At 41.1% G+C, this 22791-nt stretch overlaps 1 protein-coding gene across 1 annotated transcript in view; it reads right to left on the reverse strand.

The window, feature by feature from the left end:
- ZMIZ1 (zinc finger MIZ-type containing 1) overlaps positions 1-22791 on the reverse strand; it is a 337399-nt gene that overhangs the window by 25557 nt on the left and 289051 nt on the right. Inside the window, exons 8-13 of the mRNA XM_058810416.1 lie at positions 10298-10412; positions 7900-8117; positions 6275-6473; positions 5007-5297; positions 2825-3007; positions 387-561 (exon numbers count right to left, since the gene is read on the reverse strand). Coding sequence (XP_058666399.1) covers positions 387-561; positions 2825-3007; positions 5007-5297; positions 6275-6473; positions 7900-8117; positions 10298-10412 — 1181 coding nt within the window. The remainder of the gene's footprint in view (positions 1-386; positions 562-2824; positions 3008-5006; positions 5298-6274; positions 6474-7899; positions 8118-10297; positions 10413-22791) is intronic.

The following is a 22791-nucleotide window of genomic DNA, read 5'->3' on the forward strand; positions in this document are numbered from 1 at the left end:
GTTCAATGAATGGCTTTGCCCTTGAACAAAACAGCCCAAATGAAAGTTCATACAATAAACAAGCCTACAAAGCACACACAGCAAAACATGAAATCAAGTGTTTTCTCCTCAGGAAGCATATTAAAGGAATAATTCTGGAGTAACATCCTTACAAGTTTAACCTGGAAGAACTTTTCTGATATTCTATTTTAGAAGAGCATAGCAGGGTTTCTCTATTCTGTCCACTGGCCCAAGTGACCCTACACTGTGCATGCCACCTGTTACCAGTTAACAACTCCAGCCTCTCCCAGAGCAGCAAGCAGAGCTACTTTCCAGCCTCTGAAATGCATGTGGCAGAGAACAGAGGAACAATAAATTACTGTAGGGGCATTCTGTTTGCTACTCACTTGGAGGTGGTGGTAAAGCATTGATATTTGGTTTAATGTCAGGTGGGAATGGTGGTTTGACATCCTGGTTGGGTGACAGGTATGGAGGAATATTGCTCCCTGGTGTCATGGGTGGTGTGGGGTTTCCTGGAACAGGTGAATGAGGGTAATTTGCCACAGGTACAGGCCTTGATGGCTAGAAAATAAATAACATAACATTGTTATTGCAGCCTTGAAATAAGAACAATAACCCCTGTGAACACCACTGTTATCAAATATCAAAGACAACAGACAAGGGAGGGAGGCCCCTCTGTTTCTGGAGAAGAAACCACAGGATGTCCCAGGAGGCCTTCAGGGAAGAGGCACACGAGGAGAGCAAAGCAGGAACTGAAACCAGCAGACCAGCCAGCTTAACTCAGGCAATGACCAGATACAAGCAAGGCTGCTAAAAGGTTTACTGTGTTCCTCTGAATGCTCTCTTTCCAAAACCAACCAGCCATTTGCTTCAGTTTTTCCACTGAGCCACAGCCCACCCAGCCCTTTGTATCCCTCTGCCTTCCTCACAAAATAGCCCTGGTGCACAGAAGTCTACACAAAAAAAAAAGTAAATCTAAAGACACACAATTAGCCAGTCTGTGTCCTTTTTACTTCCATCTGTCCTTCCTTCCATCCTTGTTCAACTCCTCTACTCACAGTTAAAGCTCTGGGGGTCAGGGGATGTTTTTTGTTCTGTGCACCTACAATTTGATTCTGTTCCTAGTTTGCTGCTAGCTAAGACAAACTGATAGAAAAAGGACAGTTAAGTATGAATAGTAGCTATGTATTAAAACACCTTTGCTTTAGTTTATAATAATTAAGGAGATGGTTACAGTCAGCAGAATAAACCAATAACCCTGATGTGAAGGAAGCTGACATTAAATAGAATTGCAGCTGCATGGCTCGTGTACCATAAGCAGAAACACAGGAGAGTGTCAGAAAACCAAAATCTTCACAGACAGCCCAAGAACTGTGACTTCAAATCTGACTCTGTATCTAAATGCTGCTCTGCTAACCTAAGATACTTGAAACTTAAACATTCAGGTTTCCAGACATCTTTGGTTTTTATATTTGACACACACAGTTACTGTCTGCACAATCACTACAATTCAAAGGTTCAGGTTTTGATTGTGGAATTTCCCCCCTAACCAGGATAATCTGCCTTTTTAACAAGATCTGTTTTTTCCTAACTGTTTCCAGAGAAGTCAATATTGGAATACAATACAGGGGATTCATTGTAAAGAAACAAATTCCCTGTCAGGAGTATCCGGCAAACAAAAAACTTAAACCCCATCTAAAATAAATGTACACAAAATATATTTCAAATCTGTCACTTAAAAATTTGACAGAGATCTTCTGCAGCTACTTTAGCATAAATGACTGCACTGGAATGATTATACAGAAGATCAGTCTATTCTTCATGTTTTCCCTGACAGTGACCTGCAAAAGCTGCCATGATCCAACAGGCATTCCTTTGGGTACCACAGGGGACAGCACAGCTACACACAGAACAGATGCTCTACAGAAAAGGGTTTTGCTTTCTCTCTTTTTTTTAATGGTGTTTTCTGTGTGAATCACACCAAACAATTCCAATTTAACAACAATGTGCAAGTTAGATTCTTTCAGCCTACATTCAAATTCAGAATGCAGTCCAGATACTTCAACAGCTAATGCTTTAAGCAGGTCAGAAGTTCAATGGTCCTCCCCATTTTTATACTCACTGGAGTACCTGTGTGCAATAGACCATTTTTGGGCATTTCAAAGGTGGCAAAGCTCAGCAGGCCCTCAGTGCAACCTCAGTTTGGAGAATACAAAGTGCTCAAGATGTATCTATAAACAGGTTTTAGGCAACATTTTAACAACTCTAGTTCTTGCCCAAAACAAGAGCACAGAGGAAACAAAGAGAGAAAAAAAAAAGGAGGAAGAGGTTGGAAAAAGTCACAGAAACTTCAGTTCAAAGGTGAAACCCACAGCTGGAACACCTTTTAAGTTTGGCCTGGCTTAATCCAACAGTGACCACTGTACATCCAAAACTGGAATGCTGCAATGTGGAACTTGTTTATTACAGATTTCCATGCTTGCATTCTTGCAGGGGACCACAAATAGGTGAAAACATTACACCTGAATCCCATTAGGTACTTCTTTTTACAAGCTATTTATAAAGCAAACCCAACATTTTCTTGTAAAAGCCTCTAATGAGCTGCAGCAAGATTCAATTTTGTTTATGAACTGCTCTGAAGTTGCAATGCAACTTGGCAGGTTGACTGATTCTGTGATACCCAAAACACTAGTAAAAATTTGGGTGTTTTTTTTTTCTATCTTCCCCTGAACTACATAAAAGCAGTATCTATGAAATCATTAATGTGACTTCATTAATAAATGGCCACCAGAATAGAACAAAGTAATAATCTCAGGATTCCTACCTTGTAATACTGCCCCATGTTGACTGTTGGAGGAGGGTACTGCCCTGTGTTTTGCTGGCTTGGCATCCTCTGTCCAGGATAGTTGGGAGATGTGAGGGGTCTCGGAGGGTTGGGCGTGGGGTACTGACCAGGCTGGTTTGGAAACTGGCTGTTTGGTCCATACTGCTGGTTTCCATAATTCGGCTGTTTCAGGATGCAAGAACACAAAGCCATGTTTTATACAAGCGGCTTTCTTGTATGGATTATTAGCATACGTTCAGAAGCACAATCAAAACAAACAAAACCCCTTCAGATAAATACTTCTTAAAAGCATAAAAATCTTGCAAACCAAAGGGGGGGAAGGCACACACATTCAGCCTTGTAACACTGTCAAAGGGCACTGTGCTTGAAGAAACCAGAATTACAACCAGATGCAAAGTTCACAAAAATTCTGTGTTTTTTAAGTGCTACCACACCCAAGCCTGAGGCTCCTTTTTCAGATGTAGAATGGAAGCACAAAAAGAAAAAGTTAAATAAATAAATAACTAAAACAAAACCCTGGAAGGGACAAGAGCACAGAAGATGTGCTGTCCACGCCTGCCTTTTCAACCCAACTGCTCTGCTGGCCTCTTGCCAGAGTGTTCTGCAATACTTTAACAGCTAAAGAGAAGTTCTTACTAGTCTTAAGCACTTTGCTAGTGCTAGCTAAGACTGCCCTGTGGTTTTGGAATTGAAGTAATGAAAATTGGAACTCCAAGGGTAGTAGAATGTCAATTTGAAAAATAACTTAATGATAAGACATTTCCATAAATGAACCCTACAATAAAAAATAGGCAAACATCATCTGCAAAATTCCAGCCCATCAATCAAGCAACATTTATGGGACTGTTCAGAACCGACTTGTTGGAAACATGAACATATTCACTGACAATTAAAAACCTGATTCTGAAGCAGCAAAAAACAGATTTAAAGCCATCCTTAAAATATGAAATCTGAAAAATCAAGTGAACAAGCTACATTTTATGTTTTCTTCACTTACTTGTAAACAAGTTCTCTTAAGAGAAGCAACTCCAGCAAAAGCACATCCCTTTTTTATTTCTGATTAGTTTTTTATTTAGAAAAAACAGTTTGCAGAGTAGGAAAGAAATGTAGCTCTGTAGAGCAGGCAGAAATGTTTTCTGTATTTTCTGCATGCCACGGTCCTCTTTGCTGTGCATTTTCTATAAACTCTTAGTTTATAATTATTGCCAGGGCAGTATCATAATATTCAGAGCTCTACACTTGCTGCTGAAGTCTCAGCTGAATACAGAATTTCACCAGGAAATGATCTCTGAAGCTACTAAATGATGGCTAGATTTGTAAAAACATTTAGGTGTGGGTAGATGCTGGGAGCTGCTGGAATCCTAAAAAGCCTCTACTGCCCAATTCATGCTAACTTGAAGAATAAAACACATTAGTGCTTTTCAATTCCAAAAGCTCATTTGTCTACATCTTCAGTTTTCTAAATTTCTCTAAAAATCTGAGCCTAAGTGTTTTGCCCTGTCATAATACAAGTCAATGGCAATGTAATTTTGCCTATAAAGCCATGCAGATCTCCTGTAGCAGCATGGGACCTTATCACACTCCACAGAAGCTGGTATCAGATAAATGCTGACAGAGAGGGATTTGAGGTCAACATTATTTATATTCATCTTAGTGACTATGAAAATCAACACTGAAAAAGTTTGGAAAGCAACTCTTCTCTAAAAAATGACTGCTATTACTACTGGTGTTACAGTACAATGTCTGTCTTGTATTTGATTAAAAAAATAAAATCATCCAAGAAAATGCAGATCAGATATCTACTGGGCTAAAATGAACTATTTCACCCTCAGTGTCTCTTCTAAGTTGCCACATTAAAAGACTCCACTTATGTGATGGAACCCTGCTTAAGATCTATGAAGTCAGCATGAGAATCTTAGAATGATATTCTGGTTTGGGGCCTTTCTTGGACTTAGTGACCATCATATGGACTAACACAGCAAGGGTTAACCTGAACACTTCAGAAGCTAAAAAGGAAGAGCTGCTTCTGCTAATATTTTAATGGCTGCACTCCTACCGAGGCTGGAACAAAGATGCACCTATCTTAGAGGGATGTGCACCACACCTTACCCAGTATGCTGCCACTTGAACAGTGTTCACAAAAGATCATTTCTTTTGTTACCTCTCCTGGGTATGGTCTCTTTATGCCCTGTATAGGCAAAGACTGGGGGCGTGGGCCTGGGTAGGCCTGCTGAGGCATCCTCTGCCCATGGGTGCTGAAGGGGCTCATTCCAGGAGGCCGGGGCTGGTTCATGCCCATGGGTGGCCCGCTCATGCTGGAAGGTGTCATCCCTGCTCCCATGCTTGCTGGGTTCATGTTGCCTGGCATGGAAGCAGGACCACGAGGACCAGGCTGGTTCATAAACTGGTTGTTGTAAGCCTGAGTTGGACCCATCTGGAAAGAGGAACAAACCTTCAACGGAAGAAGAAGAAAAAAAAAAAAAGAATAAAATGCGACATGCATTTATAAAATGGGAAGAGGGAGCTGAACATGCTTTTGGGGAAGGGAAGAAGGGGAGGATTTATGTCGCATTTTCCTTCAATGGTCTCTAACATTTGATGGGCGGTGAAGTTATTTATAATAAAAATTATAAAATGCATAAGAGTTGAAGACAGATGTAAGCCTAAGGTGACGAATTAATTGTTTCAACTGGCTGGTCTAGAACTGTAAGGTAACAGACTGGCTGTGCAAATAGAGCACAACACCACAGTTCCTAATACCCTGTGCTTTTCATCACCTGGCATATGGACTTTTTTACTTCAGAATTCAGAGAAGTAAAAAAGGTAAGAAGGAAAAACCTGAATTGATCAAGCCCCTGTTTATTTTAAGAAAACAATTATTCCATGATGTCATAACAGGCCAGAAGTTATGGATCACTGGAAATGCATCTCTCTCATAGCTGCCCATATAGACATCATTATTACAAACCAAATCTCTCTTCTATTGTTGTTTCCCTGCTTGAAGGGAAATAACCCAAATAACCAACTGCAGTTAGCAAAATAAACAACTGTCCAAGAACTACAAAACTATTGCAAGATTCTAGAACATTTCACTAGGTACTCAAATTTAGAGGGCTGGCAAAGACAGCAATAATGTTTCATGTCAGATGCAGCTGTAACTGAGAAATCTTTCATTATTTTCAAGAGGCAACCCCTAAACTTCAAAATACAGTTAAGCAAGTTTTATTGGGAAAAACATGGGGACTGACTCATACCTACATACACACATTCCAGCAGTTTCTCATAAGCACTTCTAACCATGCTCATGCACCAGAACAAAGAAAAAAAAATACAGTAGGCACTCTAACAAACACAAGAGTGAGAAGGAAGCCAATTCCCTGCAATAGCCCAGCTCAGGCAGGTATGGAGACATAAGGGTAACTCTCTTACCGGTCCATACTGATTCATGTCCTTATTCTGTGTTTCCTGAAGGGCTGCCACAGTGGCTGTAGCTGTAGCTGTTGCTGTAGCAGCTGCAGCTGCAACTGCAGCAGCGGCAGCCGCTGCAGCTGGCTGGGTGAAATCAGCTGGTGGCCTCGTGTGGGGGGGGATCCCCATTCCTGCAGGGGTATTTGGGCCTCCAGGGTAACTAACAGGGAAGAAGAGAAAGGAGGAGAGAATTAAGATGTGCCTGGTGGATTTTGTTCTGAATGTTGGTGTGATCCTCACCTGGAGCTATTCCAAAAGCACGTATCAATGACTAATGAAAGCCAGCAGGGCAGGTAATTAGGTGTGTACAGGAGAAATGGATTGCATCTACAGGTTACACCTGCCTCCCAGGTGCAACAGTCACAGGGCTGCCACTGGGATTGCAAGTCATTGCCAGCAGTCATTTTGGGGGCAGTGAACTTCTTAGCAGCTCTGTAGCTTCCTGCAAAGTAGAGCTGAACTGCTGAAAGGAAATGCTCTGTTCCTCAGTAGTGTAGGGGCAAATGCACAGGAGCAGGAACAGCAAACTTCCTCCAAGACAGCACATTAATCTGCCTCAGTGGTGAATTATGGCAAGTGTTCAAGGTAACATAAAAGCATTTCTCCCTGAACCTTAGCAGAAAGGCCAGGAGAGACCCAATGCAATCGACTCCACTGGATCCCACACTGTGTGCTCTGCAGTTCCTGCCCATCTCTTCTATTGATCCTGAGATAAACCAACCTAAGCCAAACCACGCCTTTCCCACTTCAAATATCTTTGTAAATATGGGCCAATATACTGTGTCCATTTTAGAGATGCTAATACAAAGCTGAAGAAACTTTTTGGCTTGTTCAAGGTCACTCAGTAGATCAGCGGCAGAGATGAAACAAGAGATAAACTCTCTCTCTCTCTGAGTCCCAGGTTTATATTCTTCACACTAGACTGCCTATGCTAGCAGCAGCAGTCTCTTCTGCAGCCTTTGCACCATAAATAGTGGTTTCAGTTAAGTGCCCTCACCATCCCTGTTTACAAAGTATAGACACAGAAAATCATCATATAACTAATGCCAGGCTATTACTTTTGGATTATATGAGTAATGCAGCATTTACTTCCTCAAAATAAATACACAACACAACCATATTTTTAACAAACATCTTCATTACTGATTCTTTTCAAATTCCTGCTGTGGAGTAAGTCTTTGGGCAGAAATATTCTGTTGCATAGCAAACTACTTTGCCCAAGCTTACTCCTCCATATGCACGTAGAAATTATACCATCAATACCTTTCACATCCTGGCCTTATTAAATGTTAATCATTCCTAAGCCTGTGGTCTGTTTAACAATCTCTCTTAATTAAAACTTTATTTTGGGGGTTTATTAGAGCTAATTGATTGACCTAAGCCATTTCCATTTACTGTGATGAATTTCAGTTTGGGTAGCTGATTTCCAAAGCTATAAAAGCAGTGTGTGCTTCAGTTAACCAGCAAAAAATAGCTACTGAGACTTTATATAATTAAAATAAGCCCATGACACTTCTTCCAGGTCACTAAAACAAGCTTTATCAAGTATTAACATCCATTTTCCACCTCAGAGAAGTATGTCTTACCTGCCACCAAACCCTCCACTTCCAGGATAATTGGGTCTGCCATACATGCCCTGCTGTATGTATGGCTGAGTGGAGCCTGCCTTGGCTGAAAATTGCTGCTGCTGTCCAGCAAACTGAGGGGAATTGATTCCAGGGTTGCTGGTTGTCATCCCAGAAGCCATGGGATTTCCTGCTGGGTTCATAGGGTTGTTAGCATTTGCCATTGGATTTCCCAGCACCTGCAAGAAGGAACACGAGAGTAAGGGGCTGTACCTTGAACTACTTCAAGCAAATTAAGTTGATTTGCTGCAGTTGTTAATTAAAACATAACCACCTGTATTCTGAACTCTAATGAGCACAGACCTCATTGACATCTAGGTGCACATTCCTGGTGATTTCTACTTCTGCCATTTCCAAACAAACAGGTGATTTTCAACTAGATGGAACTCAAATTAATATGTTTATTAAAAATATTTATGAGAAAGATCTGCTACAACCATGCTGTGACCATTCATCTGACTAAAAGAAAGGATAGCTTTTTTTTTGGGATGGGGGTGTGAAGGGGTGAGAGATTTTTTGTTTGTTTAGTTGGTTGGTTTGTAGTAACTTGGAAGTAGTCAGTCCCACTGGCACAATGCAAATGGTACTACAGATAGAAAAACTGTGAAAGAACATATTTCAGTAGTTTAACCTATTCTTGACTCCCTAAGTAATGTACAAAAGACTGTTGATTGTTTTTATTGCTTCTTATAAAAGAGTCCTGTGTTCTCTGTATAAAAGGACTTTTTTTGCTTGTTTAAAGGATTTTTTTTCCCCAAATTGCTATGATTTCCATGGAGATGTAAGTGTGGCTGTCCATGGATCACCTGCATAAGATTTCCTGGAAAGTCTCCTGCTTGGGAAGAAACTCAGGTTTTTGCAGAAGACTAACTCAACAGCTTCAGGCATTTGAGAGCAGGAATTGGTGAACCCAGCTCACTCCTTTCCCTCGAAGAGCACAAAGACTTACACGAAATCCTGACATTCATTTCAATCTGCTCTGAGCAGCTATAACCAAGCTTCATGTTCCAAAGTCTCACACCACTCCTTTGCAGTGACCTTCTGAGTCACTGCATTTTCTTTCTTCATGCAAGAGATCTTTTCCTTCTATTGCACCTTCCTCTGAAGTACCATGAAGAGTTCAAGTAACATTACAGTACTCCAATGACAGACAAAACTCAGAGTATTTTTCTATCTTTCCTTTTCCCTTTTAAAGTATAAAAAAACCTAAATTTTCATTTTCTGGCAAGTGTAGACCAACATGTTTACTCAGGTATTTATCTCCCAGATAGGATACCTTTTCTTTTAAGTTGTTTAAGAAATCAACAAAAATAAAACATGTTTTAGATCCTGTAACTGTCTCCTCTTCTTGTTTCACTGAATGAAGATTTTACCATAACCAGTGCTTACCTTACTGTTGTGTGAATATCTATATGACTTGGCCTCTGAATAATTTCTTTTTCAAATGGCTCGTTCCATTATAATTTCATTTTCAATTTTCTTAGTAAAATTAAAATTTAAAAAAATCCTCAGAAAATTTTATTTGGGATCATGGTTGGAAAGAAGTAGAAAAGACAGGTTAGATTTATGTACCATTTGCACTCATTAAAGATGGTAATGTGTTTTTTGAGCTTTTCACCTATGGTGTGAGCAAAGGTCAGACTGTCTGCATGCTTAATTTATACCACATCCCTGGGAGTCCACTATCACAAGTAATTGGTAACTTCTTCATAAAAGCTGCTTCTTTTTGTATAGTGCAATTCAACATACAAGACAGAAGAAAAAGAGAGTTAAGAGTGGAGAGAACCAAATGAAAATCCAGGAAGTATGGCTCTCACCTGGGAGCCAAGAGCCCATGCTTGTGCTCCAATGCATGTTGAAACATTTTTACAAAGTTAACACTAACAGGAGAGACTGGAAAGAACACAGCCTAAAATTGGTAGTGAGCAACTCAGTGTGGGGTAGACTTGTATTGACTTTCACCAGCCCGCAAGTACAACACAACCCCAGGTAAAATCAACAACTATCATTTGGTGAATCGAGCTAAATTTTTTACTAGAAAACATACAATCTGAATTCCCAAGAGGTTTGGGAATACCCCAATCCCATGTTTTTAGTGTTGAAACCATGCATGTAAAATATGAGGTAAATCCAAGCCTGACATCTGCATGCAGCCAAAGGAGTGACTGACTCAAGCTCTCAGACACCTCTTGTGCAATGCCACCAAAGAGGACATGATTGGGAAAACAATGCATCACATACAACAAAGGAGACAGATCCTGCTATTGATCCCAAGAGGATTTTCCAAAATACCTTCCATTTTACAAACATTAGCAGAAATGCATATTTGGAGGGAAGGAGGCATAAAAATGAAGCTTACCTGGCTTTGAGAGGTGTTAGTCACACCCCATACTGTGGTGACCACTGACAAAGAGCCTGGAGGCTGGTTGCTATTTTGTTGCCAGGGAACAGAATCATAAGGGAAAGACCCATCACTGCAAAAACAAACATTCAGAAGGGTGAGATTTTGGAAGTTTAAACTGTGCCAAGTTGCAGGTAGTGACAAAGGAATGAACGTCTGACATTACCTTAACTCTCCACACTTCCTCCACTATTAGCTTAGTATTCTCAGAGGCATGAAGTTTCTTTAACAGCAATGTGATTGTATCAAACCACATAGAATGAATGAATTCCTTAGCTATACTGAAGCACAGGGCTTTTACCACAAAAAGGTCTGTTAGCAGTGAAAGTAAATTCAGGGGCAGAGTTTCAAACAAGGACACCAAGTTACTCAGAAGCATGCATTTTTTTGCAATTCATCTCAAACTCTTCAACAGTCACTGCTTCAGCTGTCTTATATCAATTCAATTAGATTTTGAGACCAGACTGCAGCTCCACTGTCTGCAGTGGGTCCCCAAATGGCCAGAAAAGCCTTTAAAGCAATATCAGTTCAACATCATTTGGAAAAGTAAATTGAAATTCAGATAGTGTTCTCCTACACGATGGATAAGCTGCATGCCAAAAATGGTATTAGCTAATCAGCATTCTAGAAAATCAACTGCAGATATACAACACATCTTTCAGATAAATATGTGGATGAGAGGATTGGGTTTTTCCATTAGCTTTGTCCACAGATACAAGCAAACATTTCTTACAGTTCTTTCCATACAAAAGCGCTGGTGGTTTCAGAATGAGCCCAGGATAGGCACGCACTTAGCGTAATTAATGAAATATCTTAAATCCAGTGAAAGTAACTATCAATCCTATGACCATAAAACACATTCCACTTGAAATTTACTCATTCTTGTACTATTAACTTGTAAATTAGATTTCAATTTGCAAATATATACACATGCACTCAGGTGATCCTTTCTCGTCTAGATATATATATATATATTTAAAAATACTATTTAACAGACACACATTGCTCTTTCATTTTCAAACACCATTGATTTGTGTTTTATATCAAGAACTGCATTTTTGTCTTGACTACCAGCTATCACCAAAAATTCTATTGAGGGCTAACTTGCCTAAAGAATCTCTACAGGCTCTACATGCACTCTATCAACGTGCTTCAAAGCCTGCTGACTCTCCTGTGACCCCAGACGGTGCTCCAGGCTTGGACCACTCCTTCCTTTTGTGCTGTGAGCCAGAATCAAGGACTACGCCTGTGGTCATTCTTCAGCCTGTTCATAACACCAGGTGTGAATCATTGAAGAAAGGAATTGCTCTGCACAAAGTGCGCATGTGTGTGATAAAAACTGCCTCTGTCCTGAGTAACAAATAATGCAATAACAGCAGCAGCAACTGTGTAAATGAAGCAGTGAATACATTTCACAAACAGCTAGGAAATTTCAAACAAATTCCACAATGCTCTGCCAGCACACCAGCAATGTATTAGAACATAACTGTGAATTTGAACTGACCTATTTGCTTCAAAGTACCCATATTCAATCAAGGAATAAAATGACACAAAAATTTAAATTAGATAAAAGAATAATTTCCTTTAACAAATTATTAGAGAAAACTAATGGTAAACCATAATTCTCTGTAAGATGTGTGACATGTCAGGTTCACACTGACAGCATCCATATAAACCTGTGTGTGAATAAGGGCATACTGAACACCTGGCAGCCACTAAGTCTGCTAGCCCATGTTTCTTTAAAATATTTTCTCTCAGAATCTTGCCCCTTTCACTCAGAGGCTCAAACAATGGCTTCAGTGACTAATATTTGCAAGTGACGCAATGCAAGTCCCTCCACCAGCATGGAGACAAATGATGACTAACCCAGAATTTGTGACTGCTATTAAGATTTCCTCTTTTATCCTGCTCTGAATGATGCCTCCTACTTTACTTCCTTCTCTGACTGTTTCTGATGATGTCTGCTCTGTGATTTGTTTGGATATTTATGGCACATATGAGTGTTCATGCACTTCAGTGACTACAAAGAAGCTCTCTCCATGACATAAGCAGTGAAAGGGCTCACTGCAGACATTCCTCTATTCCCCACTGATGTGCTGTGGACAGGTAATAAAACCCGAGGAGCAAGGCAAATATTTTGCAAGTGTATGAGTAAATAAGAAGGGTAATGACAGGCAGGAATCAAACCACAGAGTCACTAAAGATTCTTCTAATGCAAATATGCTGTACAGTTTGTAAACACACTCCAACTTAAAGCAAGCAATGCTTCAGTCTGCTTTTAAGCAGTTATAATTATTACTTCACTTTCTTTGCCTCCTAAGCATGCTCCTCTTAGCCATTCCTCTCCTTTAGAGTATGCAGAAAGGATTTCATGTATCATTCCTCCATAGTTTTCAGTGGTAGGCCACACTGGGTTCTCAAACACTATATAGTCACTTAATCCTAATTATAAATACTGAGTAAATCACTCAGTTTTTACAGTATTACAGTTAAAATGGGTGACACCTCAAGAAATCCCACAACAAGAAATATTATTGTTGACAAATAATAAAGCCTCCAGCACCACACAAAAAAAGCCAGGAAAAGAGACCAGATATAGATTTGTTGAGAAATATTCATTGTGTACATTGAACCACGTGACTACCACATAATCCAACACAGGACCTAGTGTTACATCTCAAACATTATTAATCACAAAAATTACACAACACTGAACTAGTGATAGATGTGCCTCGCAGAACATGAACTTAATTAGCCTGATATCCACTCACTGCCCTAAACCTCATCCCTCAAGTTTCACCTCAGTCACCCCACGAGAAATCCAAGGCAATCTCATGGCTTGCAATCCCCAGCATTTACTCTGGCCCATCACCAATTATATGCATGTCAGAGTACAACTTTTGCCATACTGGATATAATACCTACCCTTTCTCCATCACATGCAGACTCCCTTGGCTTCAAGCAGTAAGAGATGCTGAAACTCATGCCACTCAGCTAGAGGATTACTTGTCCCTCCACCTCTGCTCTTTCAACTTGCATTTCTGTCCTTAAAACTACCCAAAGGAATATTCCCACCATCAAAGGAAAATCCATGTAAGTACTGTAATGAAACGTGACCAATCCAATTCTCATTTGCAAAGAGCAGTGCTTTTCCCCTGTTATTACACAGAGCTGTGAATTATCCTGAAATCCCTTTCTTTAAACTTGAAAATGGCAGCCAATAAAGAAAGAAGCTTGAACCTCTTCAGCCAAAGCGAAATGCTGCCCATGACATTGTTCCTGTTGAACTGTACAAGGGTAATTAAGTCTCTCACTGCACCCTGGAGGGCAGTGAGTCAGTTTGGACTCAGCTGGAGCCCACTAAAAGAGTATTGACTAAATTTACAACAGTGCTAATGAACCTATACATACTACTGGTCAGCATTAAAGGCCAAACAGCAGAGGAAGGCACAGAGCAAAGAGGAAGGGAGGGAGGGAAATTATTTCTCAAAGTAATGTTTCACTACTCTGAGCTAGCAAAACTGCTATCAAGCAATGAGGGAGGATTTCTTAGCTACTGGCAGATGTACTGAACCCACCAGTAATACAGCACTCATGTTGAAGAAGTACACTGGTAGTTAGGTCTAAAAAGCTTCTCTTAATCCCAGTACTAGGCAGACAGCCAGTCTCAAGGAAAAGTTACAGACTTCATGTCAGACAGAGACTGATAGATAATTCTAATAAAAGTTGCTTAATAACAAGTGACCTTTGTAGAATAAATTAATACAAGTGAATTGCTGTAATTTATACATGATTTGTGGCATTATTTGCTGTGTTTTAAATATGTTTATGTTGTCACTAGAGCAATTGTATATGTATCTGATGCTCTGTTTACATGTCTTCATTCCTTGAGGAAGGAAAGATTCAGATGGTTTAGTGAAGCATGCATCCCTAGAGCATTGGCACTTTACATATTGTGGAGGAGAGTGAAAACTGGAATTACACATTCCTGGTGATTTTCCACATCACTTGTTGAGAGGGCCAGGTCTAAAACACTACCTTCATAAAGCATCTACCTCTGTTTCAAACACTGTAAATCTGCCAACTACTGCACCAGGTGCTGACTTCCCAAAAAAGCCTTTTCAGTCCAACCACAATCAAGTTTCCCACAACTGGGCCTCCAATGGCTACTTTCTGTTGCTTATCCTCAAGCCAGCTTTGCAGTTTTGCAGGGGTCCCTAACATCTCTGAAGTGCAGTCATCCCACCCGAAGGGTAGCTGACACACACAGAATTCACTCACACCTTTAAATCTACCAACTCTATCCTTTCTCAGTTGACACCAAGATGAGCAGGTAATTGCTACTGGAACACTGATTGTCATTTCTCCCACATCATTTTTTGTCACTCATGGACACCTTGAGAGGAGAGCATCTCATGACAAGGTGTCAGGTCTCAGAGAACAACAGGGGCCAAACACATCTTTGCAATAACACATGGCCAAAAAGCAGAACAGGCAAAATACAACCCAAAACTGGGGCTGCTTATCTGTCCCTGCCTGATGGCACCTCTCTGTGTCTGCACCTTGCTCTGCCTCTGGGCAGGTGTGTGCTCAGGGTGCTCAGCACCCCCTGCCTGTATTCTTGGTTGGAGCCTCTAGGTGACACTACTTTAATACAAACAAAACCATAACAATTTCCAAACAAGCTCCTTGCTCCCCTCTTTCCACCCTACAACCTGATGCATCTGCAGTGGAAAAATATCACAAATCCCACAATCAGAACAGGCAAGAAAGCCCCAGATAATTGAAGCACCAAGACATGAGTTTCATGTCTGGGTTGTCTCACAAGTTAGGCAGTTCAGCTTCTTTCATTCAGGTTTAGTTTTTGTTTTATTTGGATTTCTTGAGAGAACACCACTTGAGTAGCTTTATTTATTAACATGGAGTCAGTTTGTAAGCCTTCTTGATTAGGGCACCACCATGAATCTAACACTAGAAATCAGGAAAAAAGATTGGGAAAAAAAGTAGCCTAAGTCCTTTCTGGAGTATTTTAGTATTTCATACCGAAAAGGCAGTTCAAATTCAGTATTTGCACTGCAACATGCAAACTTCAGTATGACTTAATAAGTTATGAATCCCTGACAACCTATTCAGAAATTACAGAGCAAATGTATTTTTTTTTCCTTTTGGTCAAAGTTCCACCAAAAATATCCCCAGCCTTGAGTATTAATTCAAGAAAATCCAACTGTGACAAGTGAAACCCAGAATTTATTTTCACTTACTGCCAATCAAAAACATTTTGGAGATCTGCTGTTATTTTCTTTGTGAAAATCACTAGATATTTAGAAGGAAACTGACTTGTTGTTTTTCATTGAGATTCTTTTCCAAAGAAACAAAGCCAGCATCTCCTCACCTGAGATACGCGCACCATCTTCATGCACCTACAGTGCTTGGCCAATGTGTTTCAACTTGAACACCTGAGATGAGTTTATAGTCCAGGTGACAGTTGCTATAAACACATTACTATTCAAAACCACAAACTGCAAAATTTAACCGAGTTATCCCCTGGCCTTTTGTGCTTGTTTTCCATAGGTTCTGTAAATCACTCTATGCAATCTGTTGTCTGTTCACACAGAGGAACATGGCAGAGCAAGGAGACACCAATGTGGAAGAACATCAAGATCACTCACAGTCAGCAAGGATATATCATGACACATTGTAAAGGAACCAAAGACTAAGTACCTCTGTACATCACACGTGGTGTACAGAACCAAACTAAAAGCTGATGCTGTGCGCAGGTACCCTAAACTTTTTACATTCAAGATGAGGAAAGCAAGAGGGTGGTGTAGTCAGTCTGTATACTAATAACTGACTTCAGATGGCTAGCAAGAACTAGCTTTTGATTGATGCCATCTATGTGATTCACATGTTCCTGAAATACGTTCCTCTATTTTGCATTATTATCTGAAGATGTTTACATTGTATTGGCATAAATCAGGGCACCATCCTGCATTTCACTAAGCAAACACCTAAAACACAATCCCATCCAAACCACTGGGTGTTTTTATGTAATTTTAAAATGAAAAAAGCCAATTTGGAAGTACTCTACAAGACTTTATTTCCCTCTACTTCTTAATGATGTGACTACAAACATCCAGATTTTACAAAGAAAATACACAGTTCCAAAAAATATCCCATCATGATTTCTCAAGTCTGTTGATTCCCTCCACTCTTTCCAACTAGATGAGTATGTTCTCTAACTCTTTGCAAAGCTTTGATTCTCCCAACTCCAAATGCACAGCAGATCCAGACCTAGTCCTTGACTACCAAGAAAGAATTACCTCAAGTGTTGTTTCAGTACTGGATGAAAAGGAAGACTGAAAGCAGTTAGAAATTTCATAATTCGCTGTAAAAAGGAGGCTGTTTTCTGGCAAACTGTATGCAAACACTGAAGCACTCTGAACCTCTTCTAGGTGAGCAGATGCAGGCAAAGCAGTCAAAAGGTGAAGGCAACAAGCCGTTTATCAGCTCAGTGGTTTGGATGGCACCTGCTGCTAGCAGGTGGCTATCACCCCCTGCCTCTGCTCTTTTAAATATCCACACACACATTGATAATAACCATTCATGCAGCCACACACATATGCACAATACGGGCGTTTGCATGGAGACTGAGACAGCAAAACCGAGCTGCAGTTCAGCAGGTGATACAAAGTACCTTTGGAAACTGAAAGCCCTCAACTTTTTCTTTACATTTGTGACAAGGCCTGTGAGGCCTGCATGACTTATGACTGCACAAGGCGGGAATGCTGCCTTCCATTTCACACTGGGTTGCTACAGATCGGGCTGTGACACGCTCGCTGCTGTGCTTCCTTACTCTACACTCAGTGTCATCACTTAGAGCCATGCCTGCTAGTCTCATGCTGCTCAGCAAGAGTTACTGCATCTGATTTTAACTCTTGCTGAAATTAGAAAAATGCATTAGGCCAAATAATTAGATTAATTCTTAAGTTTTTGAACCTGCAAAACCCCACATTTCCCCTGCATGCACACACAGTCCTGCTTCACTACAGATTTCATATATATCCACGCACACGTGTGTGCACACACAAAGATACAGAGATAATGCCACTTATTTCTGTCCATGTGGAATAAACGATCACAGCTATGCAGGTAAGAAACAAAAATACTGCTGAGACCCACTCCTGCCTCTAAGAAGCAGAGGGGGTTACATTGTCTGACATGGGGACTACAGCATCCATCTGATAAAAGGAAAAAAGATTAAACCATCACACCCAGCTCTATTGTCACACAAGTAGACCATGCAATGCATTACTACAGCCCAGATTACAGTTACAAAATCCACCGGTAACAGCCCTGCTATTAACATGCCACCTGTTACCTTTTACAAAATGCTGAAATTATCTTATGATCGTTTTCAGCTTGACAAATGCAGTTTAATCTTTATTGCATCTCACAGCACAGACCTGCTTCATCCATGTCTTATTTATCTCACGTGTGTCGGAATGCAACCCCGAGCCCTCAGTCCCCCCCTGCCACCAGGCATTCCTTCTGCTCTGCTTTATCAATATACCTGGGTTTCCATATCCGACTGCTCCTTTACAATAAAAAACACACCCACCCAGTATTCTACCATTGCCTGTTGCCTTGGTAATCCAAATGCCTGGGTACTCGCTGATTATCGGCGAATGAGACTCGCATTGTTCACACCGCAGCGCGTCTGCTATGTTAATGTGAGATAATGGCAGCCAGAAGACTCCTTTTGTTCCCAGCTTTGCTGTTTATTCATAGTGCCTGGAGGTCAGCGACTGCTACAACAACCGGGGAAGGAACCGCTGAGAGCGTGAGCAGATTCCACTTGTGCTTTTGCCTCTGAGACAGGGGGAACACGAGCAACCCCGCACAGCGAGAAGGGCACCGGGAGCTCTGCAGTCTGACTCACGCAAGGTGTAGCAGGCGGCTCGGAGGAAGATGTGATGGACTTGCACTTCCGAGATTTTAGATGAAGCTGATTTACGCTCCCCGACAACAGAAAAAAACCCGCTTTCTTCGAGAGGCACGGCGGGAAGGGAGGGAGAGAGGGAGGAGGGGGCAGCACGGCACCGCCGCAACTCACGGGGAGCGAGCCGGGCTGGGGGCTCGGGGCTGCCCGGGCAGCAGGGACAGCCCTGCCCAGCCCTGAGGGCAGCGGCCGGGCCAGGGCTGGCACCGGGCCGGGGGGGGCGCCCGGAGCGCGGCGGGCGGGGACGGAGCGGCCGGGCCGGGCCGGGCAGGGCAGGGGCAGGGGCAGCCCGGGCAAGTGACCTGGCCGGGGAGGGACAGCGCAGGGACAGGTCTGAGGAGCGTCTCCCCGAGCCGTCTCCGCGCTCTGCCCGCCTGTCAGGGTAGTTTGGGAATGCTGTTGGTGACACAGGGACACGGGCAAACAAACAGTCACATCGCATCTCCCCTGACGCGTTAAGTGGAGCTGAGAGCACGAACAGGCTGTGGTACCTTCCCCGCATTCCCAGCTCGGTGGAGACGAGGACATTGAAGACGGTGCCCGGCTGGTGCGCTTCTCCCCAGCCCCGGAACAGCCCTTTCATGGCAAGAGACCACCGATCCCTGCTAAAGGCACTGCCAGTGTCTAATTAATGTCACCGACCCATCTGCCCAGGTTGCTGATGCGCTCTGTCTGCCGAGCAGGCTTTGTTGTCATATCTAGTGAAAACCAGCCGAGAGTGTCTTAGCTCGAGTTGCTAACCCCTTTTTCTTTTTTAGGGAAAGCATTAGAAAAGCCCTCCACCACTGCAAATAGTAATGACTATTTCCTTTTCTTCTCACTGCGATTCTGAGAGATTTGAGAATCCAAGTGTACGGGAGTAGCAGGAATACAACAACTGACAAAACTGAGCACCGGGAATTCACTCCTTTTGTAATCTATTTACAGAGAAATCCTGTGGAGGGTGACATTTTCATGTAAGTGAATGAATAACAGATACATGTAAAGAAAAGGCATCAAGAAACATATCAAGTCTTAGACAAAATATACATCTGTGATCCTGCTGCCAAATTGTCCAAAAATACCCCCAAATCGTTAAAAAAGACAAGGTATTTGCCGTAATTTATGTCAGTAATTGCTACGTGCCAGACTGTGAGCTCCGTCCCTGCTTAGGAGCCATGTCACCTCCTGGCAGGCAGGCTGGAGCGCGATGCTCGCTGCGCGGGTACCAGAGAACAGAACGCACAATGAGCTCCCCTGTGAGCTCCCGCCCCGGCCCTTCTGTGCCTCAAAGCACTGCTACACCTCTCAGGTGGGGCTGATGCTGTGCAGATTGAAGGGCACTGGCTTGATTCTGATGTGCCCTATCCAAAGGCATTCAATCCAGTTAAAACACTCCCAGTGATTTCAATTAGTTTTGCAACAAAGGGCTAGGCAAAGTATAGCTTTCACTGTCACCACATGCTTATCGTGCTGACAGTCAAAATGGTTAAAAACCAGGGGTGCTGCCACGGTTAAATGATTTTTAACCCTACTGCCACCAGAAATCAGTTGGTTTCCCTGAGAACAAGTGACAGAAGGTACCTTTCCAATATGCTTGAAAGGGAAAATCATGTACACTCAGCACATATCACCTGCTTTTGAGAGCAGACCTCATGCAAAGAGCCATGATACCCCTGTGATAATCACTAAACAGAAATCACAAATGAGCAGACATTTTCAGGAATTTGTTGTTCAATATGGCCCAAACATGAGAATGATACCTGTCTATTCAAAGCTGTTGCTGTGTTTTAAAAATTAACATAGACAGCACAAAGCCTGAGAAGATCAGATTTTGCCTCAGTCAGCAGACAGACCTTAAATAATATTTGCCTAGTGTTTACTTTTAAAAATATCAGCTGGCATTTTATAATTAAAAAAAAATCACAAACTAACACCGTAAGACTACAACATCTACAGGAAAAATACAGAGTATACAGCCATTTATACGTACTTATCAGAAAAAAATCCCACAAAATTATAGTAGTCCTGCTACTATTAGTTTTATTACAACAGCACTCACTTTGACTCATCAATCAATAGAGAAGACCTGTTTTCACATCTGTACAAGGTGGTGTATACAAAAGAAAACATGATCCTTATCCTATACCTTTTACCAAGCATGCAAAGAAGACATATTTGAAATCAAGTTACCCATTGCTGTTTCCTGTTACCACAAGAACTGACCACAAACTTATCTAAAATGAAATGCAGATTTCTCGCATGAAAATATGAAAATATTCAATATTTAATTATCAACAGCTAATGGTTACACTTATCAGTTTTCAAGGAGAAGGTACTCATAATTTTCTTTTAGCTTCAACAGGCTCAAGGTTTTCTTCCACCTCCTCCCCATTAAGTGTATGTGATAAAATGAGTATCAGTAGTTTTACTTAGAGGATGAGATGGGCAACTCTTGGGACAATACTTTGGAGCAATTCCTAACTAGTTTCATCTTTGCAATGCTTAGCGCATAAGCAGATTATTCTGAAGAAATTTTCTGGGTTTTTTTCTTTAAGGAGTGACAGAAACATTTCTTGATTCTGAATTCTTCCCTATTCTCTCCTGATGGTAAATATTAACATTTCTTGACAGAAAGGAAACTGGAAAAACCAGCAAAGCTACTTTTGCAGAATCAGAAGTAATATATGTTTCTTTACTGGGTATATTCTTTTATATGAGGATTTACCATCTGTTCAGTCCCTAATTATATTTATTTCACAACTCCACAACCAGAAAGATGAAAAGGCTTTGAAACAATTTTATCTTTTACCTCAAGAGTTATGAATTCTTTTGCAAAGTTTGTCCCTGCAGGCCAGAGCCATGTGACATAATGGAGCAACCCCTACTTCAAACTGATGTATAAAACATGCACAATGTGCCTGTTTTCATACAAGTGTGCATGTGCTGCACCTGACCTCGCCCAGACTTTTTTGAAGTGACTATCACTGTTGGTCAAAACAGCCTATGATGCAAAATTGAAAAGGTAGCAGCCTTTACAGAACTTCTGACACTGTTGGTACTAGTATGTTATAACCAGTTCACTCCTGATTGTTAACAATGCAAGAGTCAGTCCTTACCACTCAATAAAAACTTAGACAGAATGACCATTCTTTTCCAAGAGCTCCAATGAAAGTTGGAAAGTTCAGCTCTTAGTCAGGTTTAAATTGGAAGAAAAAAAGGACAAAACAAGCATTAAAAACAATCACTCTTTTAAAGCAAGTCTAGCTACTAAAAGGTATTTATGATTGCCTGAACATAAAACATTAATGGTAATAAATAACACATCTACTGTATGATTTAATTAATGCTTCATTTCATCTACTGTTCAATTTTCTCTAAACGTTTGGCACTAAGTAATTTGTGATAAAAACAACATTATCTTCATATATTTCATCAAGCATGACTGCCCTATAGAGGCATTACCAGCCTTTGGTCACTAACTGTGAGACAGCTGGCAATTAATGCATAAGACCAAAATTTGGAGCCAGAGTGAAGACAGTAAGAACCCTACAGATGCTCATGGCAACACACTAAACTGCAACTAACAGCTGTCTATTTCTAGGTGGTTTTGTTGACAAATAAGCTTTATTACAAGCTGTGCAAGAAATGAGAAGCCCCCCAGAGCTTGCCTGAGTCAGACTGACGTGAAAATGAACCAGGGTGCAATTCCTGCTGGGACTGATTGGAACTGTACCCATTTCAACCAAGATTCAATTTGATACACACACAGAGGTCTACCACTTAATGTAATGGTGTTAAGTAGGAACTTCATCAAAGCATTGGAAGGTGTATAATGACAATAATTTGTACTTATATAACAGCATTTGCCAAAGATCTTATATTTATTCAAAAATCAGCCACCTTGAGTAGTATCTGTTATTACAGACAGTTTGTCAGATTGGAAAACTACAACACAAATAATTACCCTGCAAGCTAGAAAGCAGGAAATTTCACACCCGTGCAGAAGGGCTAGCCTGAAGACTAACAGCTCTCCTTAAGTCCCCCTAAATCCATTAAGTAGGACTTTAATTAGAAGTTATACAGGATTAAGGAGGTGGATAGGTCCTACATTGGTCCTTCAATACAGGAGTAAAGTTTACTCACATTAATCAATAAAAAGGTCTAAGGTGAAAATAAAATCTCACACTCAAGTTTGAGCTGACTATTAGACTGCAAAGACTTAAAAAACCCCTAAGATTGGGAGGTTCTTTTTGACAGCCCAGTGCTCATTCTGTTCACAAAGCACAGGAGTTTGCAATCCAGCCAATTGGCCTACATTAGACAGTAGGTATTTAGCTGACTTTTTTCTGTATGCAACACTTGATCATTCTGTTAATGAAAAACTAAATTTAGAAAGAAATTAACCAGACAGTCTCTATTCTGAAAGCATTTGTTGCATGTGTGCACATCCTCACACGGCTTTCATTGCTCT

Source organism: Ammospiza caudacuta, chromosome 9 (genome assembly GCF_027887145.1).
Source record: "Ammospiza caudacuta isolate bAmmCau1 chromosome 9, bAmmCau1.pri, whole genome shotgun sequence".
Classification (NCBI taxonomy): Eukaryota; Metazoa; Chordata; class Aves; order Passeriformes; family Passerellidae; genus Ammospiza; species Ammospiza caudacuta.